At 42.2% G+C, this 26,297-nt stretch overlaps 1 protein-coding gene across 1 annotated transcript in view; it reads left to right on the top strand.

The window, feature by feature from the left end:
• The window catches only part of RSRC1 (arginine and serine rich coiled-coil 1), a 170,439-nt gene extending 145,422 nt beyond the window's left edge, over nucleotides 1-25,017 (top strand). Inside the window, exons 8-10 of the mRNA XM_054205922.1 lie at nucleotides 22,764-22,870; nucleotides 23,793-23,939; nucleotides 24,781-25,017. Of these exons, the coding sequence (XP_054061897.1) occupies nucleotides 22,764-22,870; nucleotides 23,793-23,939; nucleotides 24,781-24,873 (347 nt within the window). The 3' untranslated portion in view covers nucleotides 24,874-25,017. The remainder of the gene's footprint in view (nucleotides 1-22,763; nucleotides 22,871-23,792; nucleotides 23,940-24,780) is intronic.
• The last annotated feature ends 1,280 nt before the right edge of the window (nucleotides 25,018-26,297 follow it).

The raw sequence follows: 26,297 nt of genomic DNA, 5'->3' as shown, positions 1-26,297 counted from the left end.
CGGTAAGCAAAACCGACTCGGCAAATAAAGCAATTGTTTCGTGGCCTGTGAAAACTGGTTATTCACCCCCCACCCTAAAGCGGTGGTGTCTTAACATTACTTTTATTGTAATTTTATTGCCAAATCAGGTGTGAGATTAGATGTTGGATGTTACGTGTAATCTGCTCAGAAATCAAATTATTTGACCTCCAAGCCCACCAATGCCCCCTCCTGCTGGTTTGCTGTTAAATATGCAGCGTTTTCCTGTCATGAATACAAATCGAGGACAAATTAGAATCTACAGACAGCTGACCTGAGCTCCAGATTAGAGACTGGGGGCTTGTGCTGTTTTAAATGTTTTAATTACCATAGTCCCTATAGCCAGTTGAAGGACACACAGCAAAATGATTTTTTTTGTGACAAAAAAGCAAAGAAAGAAAGAAAAAGGCTCCCTCCGTCTCATTTGAATTTTTCGGTTTGATTACATTTGCACTTCCATTGGAGCTATGCTAATTTGCTGCATGAAATTAGGTCTATTAATAAAAAATGCACTACTTTTACAAGAGTATTTTCAATGGAGGCCTTTTTCTACTTTGGTTTTGTTTACTTGTTTCCATTCGGGACTGCCTGAAAAATTACATCAAAATCTTAAGGGGATTTTACTGTCAAACTTGATTTTTCACTCCAGGCCTGGCAAGCCAAATTCAAAGGAGCTGAAATGGGTAACAGCAATAGTTGAAATAAAGCACGCGATGTGCTGCGAGAGGAAAATCCAAACACATTGGATTGTGTTCCTGTGAGATTTTTGGATCGTTTCCCTGAGTGTACCATGCATCCTAATATTTTTAACTTTTCAATTTAAAATACATCTTGTCGTGGAGCACCCGTTCTGCGGTTGCGTGGGGAGGAGGAGCCGGGGATGCTGCTGCCCGGCCGGCACTCGCGGCAGCATGCTGCCCGCGATGGAGATGCACGAACAGAAGGGTTTACATCAGATAACAAGGAAAAGAAGTTTTTCAGAATGCAGCTAAATACGGTTTGTTCTTTTGAGATCCATCCGTAGGTAAATCGATGCGAGGGTGGTGCTCGCGCTAGGGCGGGTATTGTCCTGATGCCTTTATCCTGGAATTTGCATTTTCTGTTTCTCGTGTGTGTTGGCCCAGTGTTGAATTGATTAGTTATGCCTACCCAGTAAGCAGAGAAACATTCTTATATACTCTGGGGAAATAAATTTGGCAGAAAATCAGCATGAGTAGATTTAATTATCACTCTGAGACCTTTCCCTTTTCTGGCTTAGTGATCCTGAAACTCTGTGTGTTTCACTGAAATCTGTGTGGACGCTAAGCTTCGCTTCCCAATTTGTTCCTCCACGCAATGATAAGCCAAGCAATTACTGGTTTATTGATTTTTCATCATGGCAAATTTAAAGTTGATTTTTTCCTGAAAAGGCAGGGGTGATTAAGTGTTTCCCCTCGGTTTAGTACAAGAGAGCTATGTGGCAGAATCTAATATCCTGAGGTCAACCTCTGCAGGCAGATAATACGGTGTCTCGGCCACGTGTTAAGGAGAGAAATCAGGGCTACAAATGTGATAGGATATATGTGGAGACAGTTTAATTTGCTCCATTTATATGAACAAGTCATGTGGCACATGCTTGGAAAACATCATTGTGAATAGGCTTGGGAATGAAGCCCACGTGGGCAGGAGGAACGAGGGAATGCAAACAAGAGAGGCATTAAAGCGTTTGGTGGCAACTGTCCTTTAAATGGAGAAATAAAATAAATATCTGGTGTGTTATTCACAGAGTTTACTGCGATGTACGTGCTGCTTTAGTGACACCCCTGTTGCAGGTTTAGCCTGGCGTTAGCGAGGATGTTAAAGTCTTCAAGTCCAAAGAAGGTGGGGTTTGTATCTGAAGGGTTCTCGCAGCAGTCCTGGTAGGGAATGCGCCTGACCTTCTAGGGCGGGTTTGGGAACATGTGGATTAATAGGATTTCAATCAGAGCAGGAAAATTGTGCTTTGCACAACTGATACAATGCATTGCTGTAGCCTAAATGGACTTTTAAAACAATCTATTTTATGGATTTAGTTAAGTTAGCGTATATATGCACACAGTAGGTAGTTTTAAAGGATCTTTTCTCCTATCTTTATATTTCAAATCAAATAGATATGTAAATCTAGTTTAAAATATTTTTAAAAAGAAAGATAACTTGTGTGTACTAAAGGAGTCGTTTTGATCAGTTTGGGAAGAATCTCAACAGTTTCTCAACTGTCTTCTTCCATTTAACTCAAAAGGGGTTGCCACGAAGGAATGGTAGAGAAAATAAAAGAGTAAAGGTTTGACTAATTGATGGAAAATATATGAAATGTGGTTTATATAAATGTGATGGGCCCAAGCTGTGATATTTGAATCCAGATTTTCAGTGCCTCAAAGTCTGGATTTGGTTTGGCTAAAGCGTTATCATTAAACCAGTATGGATCCTTGTCCTGAATCAACCCCATACATCATATAGGCTTGGAGCTACGTTTTTGATTTGGAAGTCTCTTGTTCTACCGTTTCGGCTTCTTTTAGTAGTATTAGTAGAAGTTCAGAAGAAGGAGAAATTCAGATAACTCCGTTTTTACTAAATAGTGTGAGTAACATGCTATTTTACTAAGTGAGACGGTTTATTAGATATTGAAAGCATGAGAAGATTTCCTTTGCTGTGCCTTCTGCACATGTGTGCTGCCTGGTATTTCACCAGTGTGATGCAATTAGTGCTGTCCTTCAAGCTCGTACTGCCTTGCTGAACTCCCAGTGGCAACAAACCGAGATCAGAATTTCCTATCAAAAATCCTCCATCGATAGACGGAGCTGCGAGGAGCGCTCCCCTCCACCTCCTATGCCGCATTGCTTAACGCGCAGGCTGAGTTCACCCCACTGCCTCGGCTACAGCAGGTACTTTGAAGGCTGAGGGCTTAAAGCCTGCGTGGATTTTGAGAGATGGGGATCACAAAAGAAAAGTTAAGTGTGTACAAGAAAATCTGGAGGACTCAGCTTTTAGAAGATACCTTAATTATCAATTCTGCACAAATCCCAAACTATACGCTTTTTTTTTTTTTTGTACTCATCTTCAACGTGTTGGGCAAGAGTTCTCACATGGAGAGTCTAATCAGTAGTTTATCCATGACAAAGCAGCTATTTTACTTAACACTTCCTTTAGGAAAAGTTAAAAGGCTGTATTTTGATGTAATTGATATTAAAAACACAGGTTGAATCGGCTACAAAAAGATTTGATTGCATGAGGTCAGGCCATGTAGCTGTAATAAGTTAAAGTGCTTTACTCAATGATACGGAAATATATTAAGATGCCCTTAAGTTCATTAGTTATTGCCTTAGGTCATAGTTTACGTTCAGTAAATTTTATTGAAGTTCATTGTTATGGCAATGACCTGAACTCAGTCCGTGAAGTCTCCAAATTATTTAGTACAGATAACATATTTGGTATGGATACGTGATTATTTTTTTTTACCGTCTTATCAAAACTGTAAGTTCAAATCTTTTCAGTTTTGCCTTCATAATGGCAGATTTTAAGCAAAGTGGAAGTCTCTGCAGCTCCACCCTTTGTGTCCCCTGTGTGCCAGCGTTGCTTCATTAGTCTGACACAAACACCTGGTGTTGCGCTTTCAGTCTCTGGAGGATGTTTCAGCATCTGGCACACACTGTGATCTTTTTTTATGTGTGTTTAATCTTTTTATTGACGTTTTATAATTAAAAGTAAGCAGAAACAAATCAAGGATAATAGAAAAATGTGAAGTTTTGTGCAGTTGCGGTGGCATAGTGCAGCAGATTAGGAAAGGCATCCGGCTAACAATAAAAAATGTGAAGGACAGAATTGCAGTATGAAACGTGGCATCTTTACTGGCCAGTCTCTGTGGCCATATTCTTCCTCAACAGAGCTGATCATCAGAAAGGGGATCGATAGACCCCTATAGACAATGGCTATTTGAGTAATCAATCCCAGGCTTTTTATTAAAGCTTCTGTAATTAATAATAACTTTTAAATGTGTTCCTTAAATTTTAGACTGCTTTGTGCATGCCCATCTTCTTCTGTCCCTTTGTATTTCATGTCTCCCTCTTTTTCTTCCCTGGAGGGCCCCTGCTCCAGCTACCCCATCCTACTGCGGGTCAGTCCCAGGGGATCTGCTGTCCTGTGTAATGCACCCCAGGTTCCACCGGTGCTGCTGGTGCCCCAGGCTCACCCGACCCAGCCAAAGGGCTGTGCTCCCTCCCCTCCTCTGACACCCACCTTGGTGGCCAGCAGGTCGAGGCGGGGGATTCTGCCCCTCTGCTCCACTCTGGGGAGACCTCAGCTGGAGTGCTGCCTCCAGCTCTGGGGCCTCCGACACAAGAAGGACGTGGACCTGTTGGAGGGGGTCCAGAGGAGGCCACAGAGATGATCAGAGGCCGGAGCCCCTCTGCTGTGAGGACAGGCTGAGAGAGTTGGAGTGGTTCAGCCTGGAGAAGAGAGGGCTCCGGGAAGACCTTAGAGCCCCTTCCAGTCCCTAAAGGGGCTACAGGAGAGCTGGGGAGGGACTCTGGATCAGGGAGTGGAGTGATAGGACGAGGGGGAACAGTTTTAAACTGGAAGAGGTGAGATTTAGATTAGATGTTAGGAAGAAAATCTTTACTGGCCCATGAGACACTGGCCCAGGTTGTTCAAGGCCAGGCTGGATGGGGCTTTGAGCAACCTGGTCTAGTTGAAGGTGTCCCTGCTTGTGGCAGGGGGGTTGGCCTTTAAAGGTCCCTTCCAACTCAAAGCATTCTCTGATTCTATGATTTTCCCCTACACCAGAGCCAGGGCACTCTGTGCCTCCCAGCAGCCATCGGCCGTGGAGAGTGGGATGCTCAGCTAACCAGGGGATTGAAGGACTCAGGGGCACTTTCCATCTCAATTTGAGCATGTGCACGTGGCCGGGGTAGCTCAGATTCAGAAGCCCCGATTCAGGTTGGTCTTAATGACCATTTGACTTAAAAAAAAGTATTTATGTTTTTATAGCACCAAACAAGTTTCCCAAAGAGTAGCTAGGAAGGTCTGTTGCAACAGCATGTTGCGTTATTGGCAAAATGTGGCAAGGAAGGGAAAGAAAATGCTCTTGCTCTTAAAAAGTATGTTTTCTTGCATAATTTTGAGTTAGGGACCATTCATGTAATAAAACAGCACATTCTTCTTGTCATCGCCAGGGTTCATTTTTTTTCATATGTGTTTTTACAACAGTGGTCAGTGATACTACAGTTTGTATTTTTTTCTGTATACTGAGTTAAAAGGAATTGAAATGTTAATTACCTCCTTCATGTCTGATTCCAATTGCTGTGCTGGGCACATGACATTTACACCATTGTGACAGGTCAGGATGTTTCTGTAAGGTATTTCGTCAGGAAGCAGAGAGGCTTTGCTGTGAAAGTATTTGAAAATATCAACATTCTTCTCTTTGTGCAGAAAGAAATCATTTAGAGAAAACTCAGACCTGCTACTGTAACGCTCCTCTGAGCTAATGTGTAACCTGAGGCATTAAAAAAATACACGGGGAATAAACGGAATAAATAAAGAGGGAAAGTGCCTACGGATGCCTCGAGCAGAGCTGGGGTTTCAGTTCAGGCATTTGAAAGGACAGAGACAAGTCCCACCGGTAAAATCATGCTTGAGTTTTACATGAAGGACATCATGTATGTTGTGTGACAGCATTTAAATCCAAAGTTGACATTAATAAAGTTTCAAAACATCAGTGACCTGATAAGTTAAAGCTAAGGGAAATTGCATCCCATTTGGCTATGGCGATATAATGGGCATCTTCCAGAAGCAGAAATGCCCGTGCCAGCAAGAGAAGAGCAGGGGGACATGGTAAGGACCCATAGAAGGATGGAGATTTTTGGCTGTTCAACATTGCTAACTTGTAAAGGAGACACGGCGTTTTGGGTAAAAATATCCCTTTATCAATAAATAGTCGCGTGTTGGTAGCAGGGTTGGAACAGTGGCAAAGTTATTGAAAAAATGTGTTCCACTTAAAGACTTGTTAAATTCGGAGTTTTCGTTAAACCCAAAGCCGCAGGTAAGCACGCAGCACTAGGCCAGCTGCCCTGAAAGTCCTGAAAAGCAATATTTGTTGTTTTCTAAAATATTTTAAGCATAAACTGTAAAAAGAACAGTATGAGGCTTTTAGGAAAAAACTGGGATAGATTGATTTTTTTCCCATCATTATTTTAAGAACATTTCAGTCAATTCTTGCTGAGGCGGGTGTCCGTGGGGCTGGGGGGGTGTCTGTGGGACCAGGGATGTCCGTGGGGCTGGGGTGTCTGTGGGATTGGGGGTACCCATGAGCTTCCCCGAGTTCTGCCTGGGGGGCAGCGGGACAGGCAAGGACCACGTCCACCCAAGGGCACCTCCAGTGGCATCTCCATCTGCTGACGGGCTGAACAAACCTGATTATTCGAAATCAAGCAAAATTTGGAGCCATTAGGAATGTTGTCACTGTGATTTAATTAGACAGAGATTATTAGGGGCAGTGTGCATTAATCTAATGCAATGAAATCGCCATGAAAGCCGACTGGTTTATCAGAATCGTCAAATTCTTGCAAGGACTGGGATTTCTTGGAGGGAGGAATAATGTGGGGGTGAGAAAACTGATCTTAAAATATTACATGTTGCACAAATTACATGGTTGCTGGAGAAATCCTGTGCTTCTGCACCTCTTTTTCCCCCCCGCCGTGTTTTTCTAAGGTTGCCATTTGTATTGTGCTTTTCAAATTTTGTTTACTGGATTTCCGGCTGCAGGTTGTCTGTGTAAAATACGGTTTAGAAGATGAAGTTCTAAAGGGAATAAAGCAAATACAATAGATGGAGTGGCCGTTTGTCAAGAAACCTACACAAACCATTAAATGTTCTTTTCCAGTTTAGGTGTTGTAAAAATGAGAAGTGTGCTAATATAGGGCTCTATTGATCAGGAGTGGTTCCCGGCATGTCCCACTAGGAGACATTATGTACGGCGGTGAGTTCCTTTGTGAGATGGCCAATCTGTCCTCAAAATGTCTTGGATGCCTTTTACCCACTTGCTGGCTGGGTTTCTGTAAAAAATGTGAACCAGAATGGAAGTTTCGTGAGCAGAAAATAGGGTTGCGTTGATACGAAATAGCCTTTGACTGTAAAGGTTTCCTGAATGCTTGCTGTGATTCATGCACGCAGAAGATGGGCTCTTCCAGATATATTTTTAATGCATACTTGCACTCTGCAGAACTAAGTTTTTGAGGAAAACTTAAAAAAAAATAGAATTTCTTTTTATTAGGTTTATTTAAATTCATATGAAGTGATCTGACCATCAGCAAGATGTTTAATCTGCAAATCTCTTGCTCAATTTAAAAAGTTTATCCTCAGTGATTACACTGAAATAGCAAAGAAAATGGCAAGAAGACATGATTTTTCTATCATAAATGTGGTATATTTTAGTGTTCACCAGCGCTGCATGGTGAATGCAGGGTTGGGATCGTGTTTCCCAAATTGTTGGCACACGGGCATGTAGACCTGCAGGCACAGGGTTTCTGCTCTACAGGAGCCAGAGTCGTTGTGGATGGAAATAGGGTTCCTGGGGATTAAATTGTGGGCGCAGGCAGCTTAAGAACAGCTTAAAAACAAGTCTGCCATTTCCATAACTTGGGTAAATGCTGAAGTTGAGCGAGCTGTTCTTTACAGTCACAATTCCCGAGATGACTGGATTTCAACTAACACTGTGGCCTCTTAAGAAAAAGTGTGGAAGTTGATTAATTTACAGGATTGCGGTTCGATGGTAGGAAAAGATGGAAACACGGATATTGGTCAGGTTCTCCGTGTCGGTCTTGCCTGTATTTGCTTTGAGCCAGCTGCGCTTTGTGGAGGCAACGAGCGCTGCTTGAAACATTGCTGCTCTTGTTCAGTGTTATGAACACGCGTACTTCACCTGGAAAGATGAATGTTTTATTTGAATCCTTCCGTTTGCGTATGAATAGTCTAAAATTTGGCTTTGTTTTCACGCATTAGCTGAAAACCCATGGAAGAGAGAAGCAATGCACAAAGCCTGCAGATGGTTGCAGGGAAATTGTAAGGAAATTGAAGGAAAAGTAGATTAAAAATAATAACTTCCCTTATATCATCTGCAGAGGTGTCTTGCTTTGCCTCTATATTAAAATACAAAGCAGATTTTGTCTGTTTTCATATACTTTTTTATGGAGGGGGAAAATCAGATAAATCCTCTTCTGGAATGAAGCACATTAATATATGTGATCCTTTAAGGAGAGATACAACATCAACAAGGTGTGCATAAATATTAAAATAATTCTGAAGCTGGTATTTGAGTCATTTTATTTTAGGAAATACAGCAGGTATAATTAAAGTTTTACTTTTACATCTGTAAAGATATCCAAGCAGGTAGAGTGCTAAGCAGGTTCTCCCTCCCTAGATAATGTTGGCTCAAAGCTACCACCTCAACTAACAAACAGAAAGTTATTTTCCCTTCCTGGGTATGTGCTGTAAGTCACTGCGTTTCATCAGCATTGTGTTAAAAAAAAAATACCTGATTTCAAATCCTTTCAAAGACCTATTTTTAGATTAAGAATTGGCACCTTAGTTCTGTTTCATTGCCGTCTTTGAAAAGGTGTTTGAAGTGGGGCACACTCATACAAGACAATTGTAGGAGACCGTCAAATACACGGCTTTTAACTACTTCTATTCTAAAAGTGAAAATACAGATAAACTTACGGTCTCTCTCACAGGGCAATTTATGACTTTTTTTCCAAATTAAAAGTCTTGAAATTGTCTTCTAAATTTAAGACAGACGAAAAACACAACTGGCTTCTGTACTTCATTAATGTTGTGTATTTTACTGTCATCTTTATGGCATTTATTTGTGCTAAAGGATAAGTCTGAGACAAGCATCAGTTAAGGTAATGGGATTGTAAAGCAATCACGTAATTAGTTATCTGACTTCAATCATTTTTAAAAAAAATTTATAGCTACGTATTGAAAAGCTGCTTCTAAAAGGGAAAATAAACAACGGTGTATGAAACAAGCGGGCAGCAAAAGGGACGGGAGTTCTCGTCTTGGAAAGTAAAAAGATCTGATTTCCAGCTCTCTCGTAAGCCCCTTGAATAATCCCAGGCAGCAAAGATGGAGCGTGAGGAGAGTGGTCAGAGATCTAGAAAATATGGGTTGTGGACAACTGTCGGTGGATTTATTTTGTCCAAAGAAAATGGAAGGGCGAGAGAAGTCTCCCAGTTTGCTCTCTGAAAGAGAGTGGGTGGACATGTGGACACGCATTGTCAGCGTAATCATCATCTCCTCCTCTACCTTAGGCATTCATTCTGTCTATTAAAAAGAGAAAAAAAAATTATCCTGCTTAGGAGGAAGCTATAAGTATATTTTTACTGCTTCTTTTTTGATATTCCAGCTCTACTTAAAAATAAAAAAAAAAACAAAACCAGAAGAAAGCTGAAAGGTAAGGAAGGGGGAGTTGTGAGATGTTGGTTTCCAGCTGTGATAATAACTACATACAGAAATGTGCTTTCTGGAGACGTGTTTGTACCATTGCAATATGCATGTATTTTGTCTGATTTAGCAAATTATTCAAAAGTATTAAATTTTCAATTATTGAGTTTGAAACAGTCTATTTTTAGGAGCTGACATCTCAGGTTTGCTGTTCTGTATTGCGGAATTCCCCATTTTAGGATACCAAGAAAAGAGCATCCTTCTGGGAGTTTCTATGTATTTACTTATTTCCCCCATATAAACCCCAGAATTCTCCAAAAATATAAGGCATATTTATCCATTCATTAAATATTTCACTTAAATTCTGAGGTTTGGTCTTTAAATTTCCATTAATTTGCACTGTTTGTTCTATTGAGGTTTTCATTTGTCAAAATTGTTAGCTCTTGGGTATTAGTTACGCAAATATTGATGTGTAGCTTTGGCCTGTTAGCTATCAATTGAAATCAGAAAATCAATAGACTTAATAGCTCCTCATTACAGAGTTGATGCATTTGCAAGGCTGAGTCGCGTATTGTCAGGGAACAATCAATTCAGTCAAAAACTATTACACCATCACCGCCAGAGACGCTTTCATAATGTTTTGGTGTGTTTATAGTTGACCTGAGCTTCCACTGCAGCTCTCAACGCAAAATAACCCTCTTTTGGAGTCTCTTGTAGAGTTATAAAGCCAGAGGCGTGGGGGGGTGGCTCTGGTGGTGGTAGCAGAGACTCGGCAAACTCGTGACGTGCTGTCCCGTGGCAAGTCCTGGTGTGGTTTACGGCGGTTTATACAAACAGGTTTTGGAGGTAAAGACTCTGCTTTCTGGCTTCTAGCAGTAACGCAGATTTCCTAAAGCTGTTTGCCGTGTTGTTTGTGTCTGGGGTGCAAAGTGGAGCGGTGCTCCTGTTACTCGAGCGGCAAATAAAGAAATCAGGAAATCAATTTACGTCACAGCTCCCAGCTGGGGCGAAAGCACCGACATCACAACACGAACCAAAGCAGAGGAAAGCGGAGCCAATTCTTCGCTTTCCTGAAATACTCCAACCATTTCTGTCGCATTCTCCGAGTGTATGGTGGTGCTTTCTTGGGTTTATATTTTAAAAAGGGAATTGAGAAGCAATATAGGTGTGCCGCTGAGATTTCAGGTTTACATATGTGTAAGAGGATACATATATTTTCTTTTTCTCAAGAAAAGCATACGGTATTTACACTTTTAGTTTAAAACTCTTTGTAAAGTAACCAATTGAATATAGCTGAAAAATTTTGAGGTGTCTGCAAAATATATGTATATAGATGCGGTAATACCTAAAGCTAACTATAGCCCTTAGAGCGGTTTATAGAAATGATTTTTATAGGTAAAGACTCTGCTTTCTGGCTCCCAGCAGTGATGAGAACGTCCTAGAGCTCTTTGTGGCTTGCCCTGCCCCGGCAGCCTGGCATCTTGGAGCATTCAACATGCTCAGTGCTCCATTTAAAAAAAATTAATGATTATTTTAACTTAAATATGTGCATACTATATAATCTGGCAGGTGCTTATTGAACTGTACCGAAGGAGTAATCATTAGTGCACAAAGTGCTGCTTTCCTTCTCCTTCTGTGTCGATAGAGCGCGATGGAAACAGATCCCAGGGATGCCTGCTCCGTCCTGAGCTTGCCCTGGGGTGCTGCCTCCCGACGTTTGCGAGGCTTTCTGGAAAATCGCAGCGGAAAAATTATCCCCGTGTTAAAGGGACACTTCTTAAAAGTTGCGTATCATTAAAGATCATTTAGCTATTTTAGTCAATTAGTTGTAAAGAGCACGCTTTGTAATTAAACATTATGAAATAGTTAAAAAGCAGGAACGGTCAAATACATCAGTAAGGATACCGTAGCTGTAGTCTAATTTTATGTTAAAATGTACACTGAAAGGCGTAATTGAATACATTGCTCAATGTAAATGAGAAATGGCTCTATGGGCTTTAAATGAATTAATTATTTGCAGTAAGAAGAGCCTTATCTTTTTGAGTTAGACTACAATCCCACAGAAACGTACGCGTTTCCTCGAAGTTCGTGTGTAAGTCATCACACTGAATTTAAAAGAAATGCGTCCATTCAAAGCATCGAGCATCTAAATATTTGCTAGTGATTAGTTTTAAGTCTATGTTGCTGTTCCCCAAAGTAATTGCAAGAAAGTTGTGTCATTCATTTTATTTAAGTATTTTTCTTCACCGGAAAAAGGTTATTAAAGTCAAAGAAAAAATCCAGACACTTAGTAAACATGTAGGATGAGTGAAATACAGACTAAATGAATGATATTTAAGATGACATACATAATTATAACAGAAAGGTCAGGGTAGGTGGCAGCTTTCCCAAGTATATAGAGTGTCAGAAAAATCCCTAAAGTATATATTTTAATTGAGTTATGTTTTCTTTCCTTCACACTGAAGCATTAAGGTATTACCCCAGTCCTGGGCCTGTGTTCCTATAATTTAACGTGGCAAAATTCCCAGATCTACATTTTGACAGTAAAACCACATCACGCATAGGCTCCTTCCAGCAATGAAATACCACTTTGTAGTTGTCTCCAAATCATCAGTTTCTTTTTCGATTTAAACAAAAATATATTTAATATACAGGGGGAAATAAATTGTACAAGAGTGAGGATGAACTGAACCCTGTTTTTGAAATGCAAGAAATGCGTGAAAAATGAAAGAAGCCGACAGATGCAACAGAAACAAACAGAACTATACGGCGAAGGGCAAATACACCGTACATGGTGTAAATGGCGTGCACGGTGTGTCCCCGGGAGCCGGGATGGCCGAGCCCCATCCCCAGCTCCAGCCCTGCGGGACTTGGGGGGGTGGCCAATGCTGGGACTTCCCCGGGCAAGGGCTGAGCAGGGACCGGCCATAGAATGAACCCTGAAAGAACCCACCAGACACCCTCTTTTTGAAGATTTGTGCCCATTAAAAACAACACAAAGAACTGAGTAGTACAGTCAGCCACTTAGGTTTTCTTGGACTGAGGCTGGCTTGAAGCACTCGTGCCAACAGCAACAGAACGCTGGGGGCACGCCGTACTCCGTCTCCATCAGCAGCAAGGCCATTTTCCATCGGGAAAGAGGCCTTCAGGGGCTCCGTGTGCTGGCACATGGGGAAAACTACTTCACTACACACATTCCCCAGAGAAACATTTCATTATAATTGTTTTCTCCAATAACAATTATAAGAAAGGGGCTTTTTCCCCCCCCCTTTTTTTTTTTTTAAGTCTTTGATTTGCCTCCAGCACGTCCCAGTTACCCAGCGATCCTTCCCTGTGCTTCTCCAGTTACACTTAAATATAGCTCCGTGCTAATGAATGGGGCACGTGGGGTAAACGGACCCGACTTCAATACCTAGGCTGGCTGGTGGTACGGGGGCTTCCGCTGGCTCGGTAATGTTGTCTGCTGCATAAAAAGGAAGGACACAAGGGGAAAAAAAGATTGATTTTGTCCCGGGAAGGCTCCGGCCTCCAAGTGGGTGAATGGGATGAGTTAAATTAGAGGTTTGGAGCAGAGAAATGTTCTTAAAGAATATAAAAAGAGAGACTAACCAAATGTGAAATCCTTCTTGCTCTGTTTTATTTTGGCATCTCGTTTAGCGACGTACTCGTTGGCAGAGTACTCTTATCTCCGCGGCCCCGTCCTGAGCTCTGTCTAGCAAAAAGCGCCTGTGTGTGTGTAAGGAAAAAACCAGAATTAAGCATTACAACGTTAGGTGCATAATTGCAAGTTTTCCACAAGGTCTCTGCCTCAGTCAGTGTTGCTTCATTTTGGACAGTCTTTAGTTAATAGGAACTATTAATTATTTTATATTCTCATTATTCAAAATGCAGATCTGTAGTTTATTTGACTGTAGCTATTCAAACCTCATCTCAAAAGCAGCATTATGAATTTCTTCACGGGCTGTTCTGGGGGCTCATCACTACAGGATCTGAACGTGTCACGAACATTCATGCTTTTATCCTCGCAGCAGCCCGGTGAGGTGAGTGAGTATTATTAATTCTGGGGTTTTAAGGAGAGAGCAGAGACAGAAGTATAACAGGGTTTCAGCTTTGGAGAACTTTAAAAGCAGAACATCGTCTTCAGCATACTTAATTTTGCATTTTATGTACCCAAACCCAGCTCCCACTTACTTCAGTTGCTGTACGTGAGTTGTTCAGTACGTCAGCCCTGTATCTCCTGCGGAAAATGGGGAGGGTGGATAATGGCCGTGCTACGACATCTTCATGCTCCTTCCATCCTGATCTCCTTGGCTGGGCATTTTCCCGTCTGCGCAATACGCCTGTTCCCTCCTGGCTTTTTCACTTCCACTCGGGATGGTTCCATCCCTGCTTCAGGAGCTGCGGGGAGCTCCAGAGAGACAGACGCTTGCCTCTGCCACACCGTCCTCTTCACCATCACCTGGAACAGCAGCATTTAAAATAAAGTCTGAGGTTTTAGGTTGGTTGGACATAACAAACCATGCAATGTTGTGTATATTAAGCCTATCTTCAGTCTTTTGGGGCTGAAAAATAAGAAGTCTCGGTAAAGCAGGAGCAGAGAGGCTCATTTCCAAGTAATTGTGGTCTGTGGGTCGGGGCAATCCCAAGCACAAATCCAGGCTGGGCAGAGAATGGATGGAGCGCAGCCCTGAGCAGAAGGACTTGGGGGTCTTGGTTGATGAGAAGCTCAACATGAGCCGGCAATGTGCACTCACAGCCCAGAAAGCCAACCACATCCTGGGCTGCATCCCCGGCAGCGTGGCCAGCAAGGTGAGGGGGGGATTCTGCCCCTCTGCTCCGCTCTGGGGAGACCTCAGCTGGAGTGCTGCCTCCAACACAAGAAGGACGTGGACCTGTTGGAGCGGGTCCAGAGGAGGCCACAGAGATGATCAGAGGCTGGAGCCCCTCTGCTCTGAGGACAGGCTGAGAGAGTTGGGGTTGTTCAGCCTGGAGAAGAGAAGGCTCCGGGGAGACCTTAGAGCCCCTTCCAGTCCCTAAAGGGAGAGCTGGGGAGGGACTCTGGATGAGGGAGGGGAGTGATAGGACGAGGGGGAACAATTTTAAACTGAAAGAGTGGAGATTTAGATGAGATATCAGGAAGAAATTCTTGACTGTGAGGGTGGTGAGCCCCTGGCCCAGGTTGCCCAGAGAAGCTGTGGCTGCCCCATCCCTGGAGGTGTTCAAGGCCAGGCTGGATGGGGCTTGGAGCAACCTGGTCTGGTGGGAGGTGTCCCTGCCCAGGGCAGGGGGGTGGAACTGGATGGTCTTTAAGGTCCCTTCCAACCCAAACCGTTCTGTGATTCTATAACCAAATAAAGGGGATTTTGACTAGGAGGGCAAACGCAGTAACTGAACTTTTGGAAGTCAGGTTTGCCAATGACAGGCATTCGATGCCATTTCACTGTATCTGCATGAATGGTTGGAGCAGCTGGACTGAAATCTTCTGCAAAATATTAAGTGTGGGGTAGATGCGAGCACAGAAGACTTTAACGCAAAAGGTTTCAGGTTTGAAAAAACCTGTAAGCAACTCAGAGCAGGATTTTATAGCAGGATGGGCTAGGCAATCGTCACTAAACATATTGTTAGCAGTACGACATATGACCTGTATATAAAAGGGAATTCTTAAGCAATGGCTTCACAGGGTCATCAATACAGATTTAAGATAATATTTTGTAAGTGGGCTCGGCAAGACCTCTCGAAAACTTTGGCTAATGTATTTTTGGTATCTCACGTTTTATTTTCTACCACACTTGGGAGGTTAAAAAAAAAAAAAAAAAAGAGGAAAGTTTTTGGCTAGGAAATCATGTGGGATTGGGGTATTATCACAGGCCAAGGTAATCAGCCTGGGCGGCAGGATTCCCCTTCTGGAACCGGCCTGCCCTGCCGCCCGCCTTTGGTTTGGGTCGGGTTCGCTTTGTGGGTTGTGTTTTTTTTATGGAGTGAGTCTCTGAACACTCTTTCAGGATTTGTGGCGTTGCAAGCTCCGTCGGAGGCAGATTGACAGGCTGGGGATAAGGGAGAGAGTCTCAATTGCAAAATACGTTCATGTATTCAGCTGGTTGCAGTTTACTTCTGGAGCCGCATCCATGCTCACCCCCATCTCTCTGCGCTACCTACCTCACAGTGAGCAAGTGCGTACAGAACGTCGTACTGGAGGTTTTACTGGATTATGTGTATTTTGCTGCCCACGCTGTTTCAGGCAGTGTCGGTGCCAGCACCGAGACTGTTTGCTGGCATTGTGAAGAAGCAAGGTAGAGCACCTCAGTGTGGAGCTGATGTCCGTGTTCACCAAAAAAATGGATGAATTAAGGAGCCTGTGAAGCTAGGGGAGGCTGTTCCTTTGGTTCAGTTTAACAAAAATTGCATCCATTTGTTTCAACCACAATCCCTTCTGTGGAGTCTTTCCTCTTCTGTTAAAAAACGTTTTTTTGTTGATCTCGGTGGCCGTGCCAACATTGCATGTGTACTTACCGCTTGTCAAATGGGTATTTATCTGAGAGACCAGAGTGAATCTATGGGATAAGCATGAGACTTAACTGAGAATTGTCTTGTTTATGCTGGCTAAGGCCTAGATGAAATGGGATTTTAAATACATGTATCATATTTTATTGGTGCTAGATGTTTAGCTGGTGTAGAAGGCATTATTTCACGTACCAGCTAGAGGCCTGGCCCAGGAAAGAACGAGAAAAATAATTTAAAACCAACAAACAACAATTTTGCTAATCTACATTTCATTTTTCGTGTAGCCACTAAAATTGTATTCAGTGTTTGAGGGCAACCAGAGGTGGTTGTAGCTCCTGTGCATTTCCCCTGATGTCTTACTGAGAATCAATATATGGACTGGAATAAAAGCATGGAAGTTACTGTTATTGACACTGAGCATCACAGTGGCACCGCGTGTCAGTGTGTGATACCGTGGAACTGTTAAAATACACTTATTAAATACCGTATCTTGCAAAGACTCCGCGGATGATACCACAGTCTATAATAACATGCAGTAGGAAGAAAAAAAGATAAATCAGTGGGCGCGTGCAATCGCCCCTCTTCACTTTCAGCATCACTTTTTGAAGTGTAAACAAAGAAAGGTCCATGCAAAAGCCTGAACGCCTGCAAAGTTTCGCCCCCGCTGTCCTGCGTGTCTTACAGGCTGCCTCATCCGCAGCTACTGATCTGATTTCCACTGTAGCCTACAATCCACCATTTTTTTTTCTGTACTTCCAGTGTACAACATTTCCCAGAGGAAGGACTTTGGTTCTGTTGTTTCTCTACAGTTGGATCCCTGTATGTGGTGGGGTGTGGCTAGATGCAGAAATACTTTTATTTGTCTGAATGTGTATAATAGATACGTGTATAGGTTTAACATAGACAAATTGTTATATATTATACGTGTATGTAATATATACACTCGTTAGTTTGTACATACAATATAGAGGTTATTTGGGATAGAGATATATAAAAGATAGAGGAACCCAGTAATTGCCTTTAAGATTAGAGCACAAAGCATTACCTTGGATTTTACAAGGCCAGCGAGCAACAAAAGAGCAGTAATTTATGAGCTCAGCGTAAAAGAATAGCATAATTGCATTAAAAATTAATGCTAATGAACACTAAAATGGGGAAGGTGGTTATGATGAAAGTTTGTATTCATCTTCCCTGGTTTGAATGATGGCTAGTGGCTTGATTAATGGCTTAATTTCTATCAATTAGCGGGGAAAAATCTCCTGCGAGACAAGGGTAAATTGAGCATTGAATTACATATCTTGCTTTTGTGTGCTGAGAAAAAAAGAGCGGCGTATCTCTGATATTACCCGCAGTGACAAATGCGGTGTGCCCTGTGCCGGCTCTCCCGGCGGGTGCTGGCCTGCGGTTCTGGCCGGGGGGGGGGGGAGCAGCCAGCACTAGCCCCCGAGCCTGCGCCCTCTCCGCCCCCGCCACCCTTTCTGCTGCTCCCTCTCTTCAGGGAAGGAAAACACCCGGCGATTTAAGTGTAGTAGGACTGTTTCTTACCACTTTATTAGCTGAGTTTGACTTTTTCCCGGGATATTTTCAAAAAGACCCTGAAATGCCTCAAAATGCGAGCGGATGTAGGAACTCGCCCGCGTATGAAAAGCACAGCGGTGGAGTTCGCCTGCACGCAGGGTTAAATGTGTGGCTAGAGCAGAAATCCAAATGTTTTTGAACTGCTTAAACTAAATATTCTTAAATTCAGAACTCAGTTGCTAAAGTTTACCACCATGTCTTCTGCTTGTTTTTTTACACAATATTATATTTATTTTTATACCCAATTCTTCTTAAAGAAAAAGGCATTAGTGTCCAGACCGTGAAAGCTAGGTTATAATTATAATGTATTAAAATAGAAAATTGTAAGTACTCTAGTACTCTCTCTAGTAAGTGCCAGAGTATTTACAACGTGCTATTTTAATACGTTATAACTGTAGTACCAGTGTACTTACAATTAAGTTTGAAGAATACAAATTAACAATAAAAACTTTCTCTGGCCACAGTTGCCCCTTCTGGAGTATGTTTTATTGTTTCTGCAAGTTTGGCTGGAAAAAGTTCTTTCTTTGGAAATCTCAAGAGCTAGGAAACAGTGTGGCCAAGTGTTGAAACGGCGCTTTGACAGTGCTAAGGGGATGTGGAGACGTTAGCGGCATCGAGCAGTTTTTATCACGCCCAAAAGTTGTTAGAGGGAAGAGGTAGTTTTGAAACTAATCCCGCATTCCCCTCCAGCTGCACGCCCCGGCAGGGATGCTTGGCTTGGCGGCATCTTCGGGGCTCCTCATCCACAATTTTCCGAAGGGCTGAGACAAAGGCGGGATGCGGCCGGCGTTGAGCGTGGCGGTGCCTCCCTCTAACGGCTGGCCCTGCCGCGGCCGGGCTGCTGCCAGGCTGGAGGCTCCCTGGGTGGGAAAGCCGGGGTGAGGTGGCCTTCGTCCCCGGGGTCCCACCGCATCCCAGGGCGGGAGCCAGAAGGGACTCCCGGGGAGGGTGAGCAGGGACTTGGGGCGAGGGGGGAACACAAAAGCTTGCAGCATTAGTTCATTTCTTGGCCGATTTGCTCTGGTTTTTGGTAAAATGATTGTAGCAGGCTGGCTGGCGCAGGTCTCCAGCCCCGCCGTGGCTGGTGAGGCCACCGGCGAGTTCTGCACCCAGCTCTGCCAGTGACCCCCAGCATCCTCAGACATCGGCGCCCGGACACCGGGAACGGTGTTGGGACAGGAGGTCACGCTCTGCAAATCCCTGCCAGCTCCTGTGCGCACACCTGTGTCAGGGGCCAGCCCTCATTAGCTGTAGCTAATTGTCTCCTGCGCAAAGATTTGAGGGTTTCAAAAGATTTGAAACCCCCCCCCAAAAACAGAGTTACAAGTTTTGTAAAGTCGAGATGTGACAAAAATGAAGTGAATCCCACCTGTGCTGATGGATTTTCCCCCCTCCTCCTAGTGCTTTCATTTTGTTTAATATAAGTATTTCAGTGCAGTGCACGGTGGAAGACATTACCTCTCAAAGCCGTGGAGTTTTTTGTCTCTTCCGCTGCAAATTGTCTGGATGAAAACTTCATTTTTCTTTGATAACGTCAGTTTGCGTAGCTTAAGGAAAAAACAGGAAGCAATAAAAAAGCACCAGGCATGTGAAAAACCACAGTTCTGTTGAAAACCCATACAGTTCTGCAATGCCGTTGTTACTGTATCCATACAGCTGTACATATACAGTTGTGCAAAAATTATACGGGATCACCTAAGCGAACCCTAAATAAAATGGGACGAAGGGGAAAATATTTTCCTCATTAGTTGGTTTATTTAGTGTGGTATCTACTGGTGTTTTCTTCTTTTAATCCTCAACTCGTAAACAAAAGAGCAGAAAAAAATAGCAGCTTTTTCATAGAATGACAGAACGGTTTGGGTTGGAAGAGACCTTAAAGACCATCCCGTTCCAGCCCCCTGCCCTGGGGGTTTGCCGGGGGGTGGGGGGGGGAGTTTCTGCAGGTATTTCAAAGCATATTACTTAACACGTCTTATATTTTAAAAGGGTCAGTTAAATTGACCAGCTGTATCCCTTTAAATATAATTGGTAAAATATGAAGCAACGTATTCTGATGAATATTTTAGGTTTATTATGCCATTGCTTTGATTCTCAGGTTAGAGCTGCTTGAAAGAAAAGTCTTTAGGTAAAGGCACGGGCAGGATTGTAGATGAGCAGCAAGGAATCCGGTACGCATTGCAAATTTACGCCTAAAGATTATACACGAAATATTTAAAATATATTCGTAGTTAACATATCATTCACAAGATACTATTAGTCATTTAATGCTTCCGTTTCAATGCTTCTTAAATTCTTAGTGGGCTTCATCACCACTTTTGTCTGTAAAAATAAAAGCAAAGAAGCGGGAATATTTTACACAAAGCTTGCAGGCAAGTTACTTTTTCTTTTATCTGATTCTCTGGTGTTTCTAGTTATTGTTGTGTGTGAAATTTTTGGATGGCATCGAAAGGATTAATAAACATTTTACTTCTAAAGTGACGTTTCAGCTTTATTGCTAATGCAGACTAACTCAATATGAAAACAGCAGCTATAAAAGACGTGTGTGTAGGTATATCTATTTCTCTCTATATGGGAAGATGTAAATAGACGTAAATACAGATGGGAAGCATCAAATCTTTGGTGGGGCCGGGCACAGGCTGGGCTCCCAGGCCCGGGGGGTGTCCCCAGCCGTGCCGCTGCCATGGCCGCGCGTCAGCGGGAAGGGTGGTGACAGGAATGGGAATTGTGCTGCTGCGAGAATCGCCTCTACAAAAAAACAGCCTCAACAAGCCCTAATACAAGATTTAGTCTATTTTTTTCACTATAACATGGTAAAACGACTTGCTGTGCAATGAGTTAGTATTGATTTTTTTTTTTTGTCTGTAGCCTCTTAGCTTTCTGACTCCATTATTTTTGATTTTACTATGAAATACATATCCTTTCTACTGACATCTGACAAACAACATATGGAAGTCATTTTATCTACCAATAATGTGTTTGTCAAAAAAAATCATGCGCTAATGGGTTATGCTTCCTCCAGTCCATTTTCCCCAAGTTAATGCCACTGATGTAATTCTAAACATTTAGTGATTTTTGCCCCCTTAATAATTTGTCATTCCCATAGGTTTGTGCTAGATTCATGTAAGACGCTGTAACAGGCTGGGAACTGACCAAAGGTTTTGTGAAATAAGAGTTGAGCAACTGATTTCAAATCTACGTTCACCTGCCTTTCTCTGATAGCCGGTTTTAACCCTGTGACTACCAGGGACACTTACCATCCCTTCACTCACCCGCAGACCAGATCTACCCAAGAGCTCGATGAATTACGATTTCCTCTCTTTAGTAGGGCATTAGTATATTTGGTTTTATACTTTCTATGGGATCCTTAGGATTCTTTTTTAAAAAATAACTTTAGCAGCGAGGCAACAGAACTTTTAAAGACGAGTTGAATCGTGTGATTTTTTTCCTTCTAAATTCAAAAGAATGGGGCTTAAGGATGTCCTCATTGCACTTTCCAGTAGTGCAACTCTTGCCCTAAGCCTTGCCAAGAATATTCCCAAATAATTTTTAAGTATCAGGGCAGGTTCTTGTTTGCTGGAAGAGTTACATCTTTTCCTATCTTTTGTCTGCCTTACCTGTTTTGTAACCTCCACCTTTTCAGGCCGGCTCAAACGTACTACGTATAAAGCAAATAGTTTTCATTAGTAAATAAGATGGAGGTAAATTGGTTAAAATTGTAAACAAAGCATGCAGTTAGCAGAATGAATTCCAGCTTTGCTTGTCACTGGAGGTAGACGTAGAAGTAGGTAAGGAAAATTAACTGAGCTGTGAATTGGGAGAAGCAGAAAACGGAACCGACAGTAAAGCAAATACTTTCGTGTCAGGTGTACCGCAGCGAACAAGTCATACTACCAGGGACTGAAAATAAAACTGTTTTGTGCTACAACCTGTTGATAAAAAATGAAGTTGTTAACTTAGTGTGGGCACACCCATTTCAGGAGTGTTTCTGCGCTGCCATTAGTTTATTGGCTCATCTGAAGCTCCCCTGACTGGTCATTAATAGACCGAAGTGAGTGTTCAGTGGTTACTCATTGCAGAGGGACCGCCGTTACATTTATTTTTTCCTCGTGCAAGAGAGAAAGTATTTTGCAGCGTATGTGTATATCTACGTGAATTTAGATTTAGAATTTGTGGACTGTGGCACAAGGATGAGCTTTCAGCTTACAAGCGTGCCGATTTAATCCCTGAGCTTTTGCCGAAAGGAGTAGCCCCAGACTGCACAAGAGAAGAGAGAGAAGGGAGAGAGAAGTCCGGCCATCCCTTTGGCAGCTTGGATCAACATAGCGGGAATGTGAAACTTCACTGTCATCCATCAGTGGTTTGGTTTTTAAAAAGAAGTATATCTTGCATTATGAATGCGCTTAGCTTCCTACCAGTCTCATCTATCCAGAAGATTGTCTGGTTGCGCAGCGAGAGAACGGGCAAAGCCGACCTGACAGCACCCCAACCACAGCAGGGTTGGCAGGAGCTGCTCTCCTTCACCACAACGTCCCTGGGAGCTGCATTCGCTTCGTCACCCTGGGACTCAAACATATCTTGTGAAATATATGTGCATTGTAAGCCCTCAGAGTACAGTAAAGAAGCAATTTTGCTCATTTCATTAAAGAGCTGAAATTCTGTCACCTACAAATATTTAGTGTGTATGTTAGGAATATTTTATTACCAAATTCTAAGGGTTTTTTTTGTCAAATTCACCTAACGATGTAACTCTCAATGCCAAACTAATCACTTAGCTTGTCATGAAGAGAACCAGATGATGGCACATCTCTTGGGACATCTGCAGCAGAAGCCAAATTCACCTCCATACAAGCAGACGTAGTTTTACTGCGACATACAGATGGTACTCCACTGAGTTGTCTGCACTGTCCCCAAATCCTTAACTTCTGCAGGAAATCCTCATGCCATAAATCTAGCGGTTATCCTGCAAGGACATCTCTGGCAAATTCTTAAGTTGGCATCTCAAATGATATCATACGTTGAACAGTAATGGCCAACTCAATGTTGTAATTTTTACTAAAGGAGAGAGTTTTTCTTTGCGAAAGAGTATTTTAGGCTGCAATTTATTTTTTTTTCTGGTATGTACTGTTGTAAAATATATTCAAGGCATTGCTTAGACACGGCATTTATTGTAAGCTTACACTAATGTATCCTGACATTACACCTTCTCTTTGTAGACCAAGCCACCCTAGTAGAGCAAGTGAAACGAGTAAAAGAAATTGAAGCTATTGAAAGTGACGCCTTTGTTCCACAGACATTCAGATCAAGTAAAGAAGTCAAAAAGGTAAGTTTTCAATATCCTTTCTTGGTGCAGAATCCTTTCAAAGGCAGGTGGAAGCCGTGCTGTTAATAGAGTTTCCATTGATGAAAGAGCATCAATGTTGACAATCTTAAATCCCACCAACGACTCTCCTATGTAGGTGGTGTGGAGTGCAAGGAAGGATATGCTTGAATGTCTAAGAATTTCAGTGAAATCAGCTGTTTTGACAGTATATTCTACCTATGCTAAGCAACTCCAATTTTTAAAATTTCTTTTGAAATCATATAAAAAATTAAGATTTTTTTTTTTTTAAGAAAAGCAGAAGAATTAAAATCCAAAAGTAATCAGACATTTACATTGTAACTACAGGTAGAAATCAGTATTTTTAATTCTGCTTAACTGAAGTCAGACTTTAAGACCGTATTTACTCACTGAAACAAAACATCATTGTTTTCAGGCAGCTTTCCAAAAACCTAACGTGAGACATCCAGGTTTCAAAATTTTACCTACATTTTCGCTGCCGAGTCTTCTAGGGAACTTGGATGCTTTTGTCTTTGGAAGCAGGCAAGCAAAGGCTGGTTCAGTTTTTCCGTCTAACAGCGAGGTGTTCTGAATTATCCCTGATTGTTTCCCCCAGAACGTGCATTTTCTTGCCTTTTCAGAAGCCTCTGAGAAGTCCATGCGACTTCTTCAGAAACTGATCCCAAAACCCAATTCTGCTGTTCTGCAAGACATACCCCATTGCAAGCTCTGCAAGCTTTTTTCCACTTCATGCGTTTAGTCCGGACCTTAGTCCACGTCCCACCAAGCGCGCTGAGAAGTATTTGCATGAAGATCCTTTCGTGGGCACGCGTTGCAATGGGAAGAAAGCTGACTGCTCGGTTAAGGTACTGCCACGCTTGGGAGTTTGAGCATAAAATACTCAGATTTGTTTCTTTCTTTTTAGTCAATAGAGCCCCCTGAACTACAGTACGAACCTGTAGCTATCGGAGCAGGAACTGCTGATGCGTCTGCTCCTGAGAAAGAACCACCACCTGCCAATATCCCTACTGCCATCAAATATCAAGATGATAATTCTTTAGCACATCCAAATGTAAGTGTGCCGATATTTACTTTCTCTTTAGAACAACACAGCCCATTGAATGAGAGCAGGTTCACGTGACCTAACAACCATTTTGCTGTGCTGCTTATCAAATAATCTGTGGTCTGAAGACTGTTAACTAATGGGGCATCGGCTGAGAGGATCACACTCCTTGCATCATCCAACAGGGAATAATTACAAAAGTAGTAGTTCACCAGTGATGTACTTTTAGAGTTGCAAACAAATTTTATAACAAAACAGCATACTAATGTAATCCAGAGGAATTTAAGATCCTGTTCACATAAAAATCCCTGTTCCATAAAAATTCAGCAAAGATTGCTTTTGGTTTGCATAGCTGGAAACCTGATGGAAGATGCCAAACTTCCCCACCTTGCCAAATCGTAAAGCTTTAAATACATGGCAAACTTAAGATAATTTTAAATGATTGTGGCTAAATTTCTGCAAGTTCCTTTGTGAGCACTTACAATTGGAAATAGGAGTACTTACGGTAGAGTTTTTTTAAGAATTAGCAAGTTAAAAATGACCTCCAGTAAATAAACTAATGCAAGTTCTGTATAATGAACATAGGGAACAAAGCTCAAGACCTGTACAATGTGACGAACTTCCTGTTTCAGGAGGAGACCGAAATCGGAATGTCTTGGTTTTCCAATTATTAAAAGTCTCTACTTTTACTTGTGTATTTCTGTCACCTCTGAATTTTAACACCCGTATGCAGCTGGGCTTTTTCTTTGGGCACTGAAATAGTCGACAAGGAATTTCAACAGATTATAACAAATAAAGAGAAAGCTAACGAGTTGTGCCTGCATTTCTTCCTCTCCCCCTTGTCTCTCAGCTGTTTATCGAGAAGGCAGAAGCAGAAGAGAAGTGGTTTCAGCGGCTGATTGCTCTCCGGCAAGAGAGGCTGATGGGCAGTCCGGTGGCCTGAGCAAACTGCTGTGACCATCTCATACCGGTTCTCCATGAATGCTAAGAAATCCTACCATTAAATTTTCTTTTTCTCTTTTGAGGAGATTTTAATACTCAGTATGAGTTGTATAGAGAATAAATATTTCATCTGAATAAACAAGAATGTTCTATCCTCTGGTTTTTTTGCCTGAACTTGTTGCTGGGTGACCTGTATCACTGAGCTACCTGCTGTAGATGGGAAGGCTATCAGAGCAGTGTAATTTTCTTTTTTTGTACTGAATTCCTCTAGGGTGCAAAAAACCTGACAGCCCAAGGAGGCATAACGTTATACCTCCCAATCAAAAAAATATATATACCCACGTGGCAGTTTAAAGAGAAATGAAAAAATAAGACTGACAAAGAAAGTTCAGATTTACCAGCGCTCAGACAGTAGAGTACAAGCGATACCACCCCGGGCCACGCCATCCTCTGCAGCTGGAGGAGGATTCGGGGCAAATGATATCGCTGTTATCTCCTCTCCCTTCCGTTCTGCGTTACAGGAGCAGCTTCTGAATCCCCAACATCTGTGTGCGGTCTCCTTGCTGAGGGGCTCTTCTGAATTGATGCGTTCATCCGCCTGCTCCAGCCTTAGCCCGGTTCCTACATGGGGCAGCTGGGAGTGGAAAGAAATGTTTTACATTTCCTTGAACATCTACCCACTACTGCTAGCATCCCAGAGTAGATCTAAAGAAAAAGTGATGTTGTCCTTTTAAACATATTCGTAAAGTTTTCAGCAGGTTTCAAGAAAATACTATTTTCTGAGCAATTTTAAGCACACTAAAAAGGTCAGTAACCTGGAAAAGATAGTTTTCCATGAACTCTTAATGGGAAATAATAAATCAATATTATTAATGGGAAATAAATATTATGGCGTGTAATAGTACAGGCCTTTCTTGAAAAGACTAATGGCATACCTATTTCTGCATAGAGTGACTGTTTTCAGCCTATGAAGCTTCTGTTTGTCCACGTTTGACTTTAAAACAATAAAAGATTAGTCCTGATTGAACATATCAAATTTATCCTGAGCATACTTACCAAAAAAATCTGTCTGTCATCCAACTAAATGCCAGAGATCAACCAAATACAATACAGAAGTATTTTTTCTGCGGAATCTAGAAAAGCTGTGAGAAAACTATTAAATGAGTAGACGACTAAACTGAGCCCCCCACCTCTGGAAACACCTCATTGGAAATTACCTGCATCAGCTTTCCTGGGTGAGTCCAGACATTCATTTAGTGTTATTTTTCCCTTGTGCTCAGATCAGTGGTGGGAAAAAAAAAAAAAAAAGAGGATGATTCTGGTAACGTCCTGTGGTTTTTGTATTTTTTTTAGATGACTGATGTAAAAGGCAAAATTAAATTTGCATTCTAACACATTTTTACTTTTTCTTTGTGAACAGTGTTA

Source organism: Rissa tridactyla, chromosome 6 (assembly GCF_028500815.1).
Source record: "Rissa tridactyla isolate bRisTri1 chromosome 6, bRisTri1.patW.cur.20221130, whole genome shotgun sequence".
Taxonomy (NCBI): domain Eukaryota; kingdom Metazoa; phylum Chordata; class Aves; order Charadriiformes; family Laridae; genus Rissa; species Rissa tridactyla.
Note: the sequence above shows the minus strand (reverse complement) of the source record. Positions and strands in the feature narration are given on the sequence as shown.